Source organism: Penaeus vannamei, chromosome 2, assembly GCF_042767895.1.
Source record: "Penaeus vannamei isolate JL-2024 chromosome 2, ASM4276789v1, whole genome shotgun sequence".
NCBI lineage: Eukaryota > Metazoa > Arthropoda > Malacostraca > Decapoda > Penaeidae > Penaeus > Penaeus vannamei.
The window spans coordinates 37,571,991-37,575,166 of NC_091550.1; the positions used below are offsets into that span (position 1 = coordinate 37,571,991).

General features: G+C 38.9%; 1 protein-coding gene across 1 annotated transcript; it reads left to right on the forward strand.

Annotated features, from left to right (window-relative positions):
• The first annotated feature begins 1,987 nt into the window (after window positions 1-1,987).
• Window positions 1,988-2,509, forward strand: LOC138865675 (octapeptide-repeat protein T2-like). The gene has a single exon (XM_070136797.1). It carries the CDS (start codon window positions 1,988-1,990, stop codon window positions 2,507-2,509), a length of 522 nt encoding a protein of 173 aa, XP_069992898.1.
• The last annotated feature ends 667 nt before the right edge of the window (window positions 2,510-3,176 follow it).

A 3,176-nucleotide genomic window follows, 5' to 3' on the forward strand; every position in this document is an offset into this window, starting at 1 on the left:
CACTGAGTCACGGTTATCACTGGGCGAAGGTGGGTTTCCCTCCGCCGGCGCAGTCCACTCGACGGGGCTTTCGTCACCCGGTTTGGGGGAGGGTGTCCGCTGCGGCCGGCGTCTGGGGGACTCGGTGGCGAAGGCGCTCGTGCTTTTTCTCTCTTTCACACACACACGCTCGCACACACAGAGGCAAAGACACACAGACACACACACACACACACAGACACACACACACACACACACACACACACACACACACACACACACACACACACACACACACACACACACACACACACAAATAGATAGATAGATATACACATTCACTCACACTCACACTCTATTGATCTGACACTTTCTGCCACTGTCCTCGTCACGAAACCGTAATTTAGAAATTCATGTTTTAGCGGCGTGTTTATATGCACGAGAGGAAATTTGACACATTACCACTGTTATACATGAAAAGAGAAAATTCCTCTTTTATTTGAACGCTTGTCTTTCACATGATATTAAATTTACCTAATATATGAACCGTGGCGCGCATATATTTGAAATTTGTATTAAAAAAAGTAAAAAATAGTAAAAAAAAATTTCATGTATTTGCTCGTGTTCATTTTTCCTTATTAAGTGTTTTGAGCTTAAAAGAAATCTTTGTCGTATTTAGATACTTTTATTTCAATTTCTTTCATTTTATCTATCATTATCACACACACACACACACACACACACACACACACACACACACACACACACACACACACACACACACACACACACACACACACACACACACACACACACACACACACACACACACACACACACACACACACACACACACACACACACACACACACACACACACATATATATATATATATATATATATATATATATATATATATATATATATATATATATATATATATATATATATATATATATATATATATATATATATATATACACATATATATAATCATTATTCATCGGAAACATCAAGATAATTCCTGTGTACAATATGCTGATTGCTTGAAATATTGGCTTGTATATATTGGTACAAAATATTTCACATATGTATTTGTGTGATTATGACTGTGGGTACATTAAGCCTTTGTTTGATCACATTTCGGTGCGCATTTGAATATTACCTACAATGAAACGTAAACTTGTTCTCTTTGAAAGAAACGGAGCAGGTGGCGTATCCAGCAACTTTGTGGAGAATGAGGAAACCCGAAAACTGGAAACACGAAGAATTAAAGGAAGAAAATAACAAAAAAGTGTGTTGGAAATGCATACTTTAATGAGGTGGTTACACGTAATGAGGAGAGAGAAGGAGAGGGAGAGGGAGAGAGAGAGACAAAGAGAGAAACAGAGAGAAAAACAGAGAGAAAAACAGAGAGAGAGAGAGAGAGAGAGAGAGAGAGAGAGAGAGAGAGAGAGAGAGAGAGAGAGAGAGAGAGAGAGAGAGAGAGAGAGAGAGAGAGAGAGAGAGAGAGAGAGAGAGAGAGAGAGAGAGAGAGAGAGAGAGAGAGAGAGAGAGAGAGAGAGAGAGAGAGAGAGAGAGAGAGAGAGAGAGAGAGAGAGAGAGAGAGAGAGAGAGAGAGAGAGAGAGAGAGAGAGAGAGAGAGAGAGAGAGAGAGAGAGAGAGAGAGAGAGAGAGAGAAGGAATGGATGACGAAAGAGAAGAAAAAGGAAGAGAAGAGAAGAGAAAAGAAAGAAGAAGAAAGGAAGCTGAAAAAAACATAACAGATAAAAGAGAAGCAAACGTAGAGAAAACAAACAGAACGAAAAGCTTAAACTAAAAGCAATAGAATGTCAGCTAGCAAGAGCCGAGAGCTAAAGAAAAAAAAAGAAAAAAAAAAAAAAAAACAGAATTAAGGAATAAGAGTCAAAGAGAGAGAATCAAAGAACAAGAGTTAAGGAGCGAGAGCCAAAGGGCGCGAACCAAATAGCGAGAGCCAAAGAACGAGAGCTAAAGAGCAAGAGTCAAATGACAAGAACCAAAGAACGAGACAAGGGACGAGAGGCAAAAACGAGAACCAAAGAACGAGAGCCAAAGAACGAGAGCCAAAGAACGAGAGCCAAAGACCGAGAGCCACAGAGCGAGAGTCAAAGAACGAGAGCCAAAGAACGAGAACCAAAGAACGAGAGTCAAAAACGAGAACCAAAGACCAAGACAAGGGACGAGAGCCAAAGAACGAGAGCCAAAGACCGAGACAAGGGACGAGAGCCAAAAACGAGAACCAAAGAACGAGACAAGGGACGAGAGCCAAAGAACGAGAGCCAAAAACGAGAACCAAAGACCAAGACAAGGGACGAGAGCCAAAGAACGAGAGCCAAAGACCGAGAGCCAAAGAACGAGAGCCAAAGAACGAGAGCCAAAGAACGAGAGCCAAAGACCGAGAGCCACAGAGCGAGAGTCAAAGAGCCAACAGCCGCGTCCATTAATGACACCGAAAAGCACACGAACTGGCTCTTGAATTTCTTAACAGGGAGCGCCGAGGAAAAATAATGAGAGAGAGAGACTGTCTTCAGATTCTTCCAGTGTCTTTGTAATTATTTCCCCGTTTTTTTCTTCTTCCTTTTTTGTTCTACTGCTTTGGTTATTCATTTTTTTTTTATTGGCTTATATTTTCCTTAACGAAAGAAAGATTTGTTAAAATTCTGCATTACGAAAGGGAAAGATTTATTTATTTATTTTTTTTAAACAATTTTCCCGTTATTTTTGTCTATTCTGTTAGCATACTCACCTCATTTTCTTTGTTCATTCATTTTCACTTTCAAGCCAATTTGAGAAAGAATCTACTACGAGCAATTCATTTATCGAAGATGGGGAGAGACCCAGGAAGTTGATGAAAAAGGGGAGAGGGGGAACTAATAAATTTTGAGAGGAAAAGCAACTGCATTCGGTGTATATTATTATATCGGAGAGCCAAACGTGCGTTGCTTTATAGTAATAAGAACGATAATAATTAATAATGATAATAGCAATGATAATAACAATAATAATGACAATAGGAATAATGATAATCATAGTACCGATTATACTACTACTTTTCCTACTACAACTATTAATAATGATAATAAAGTGAATAATGATAATGATAGTGATCATAATAATGATAATGATAATGATCATAATAATGATAATAATAACAATGGTGATAATGATAAGGATG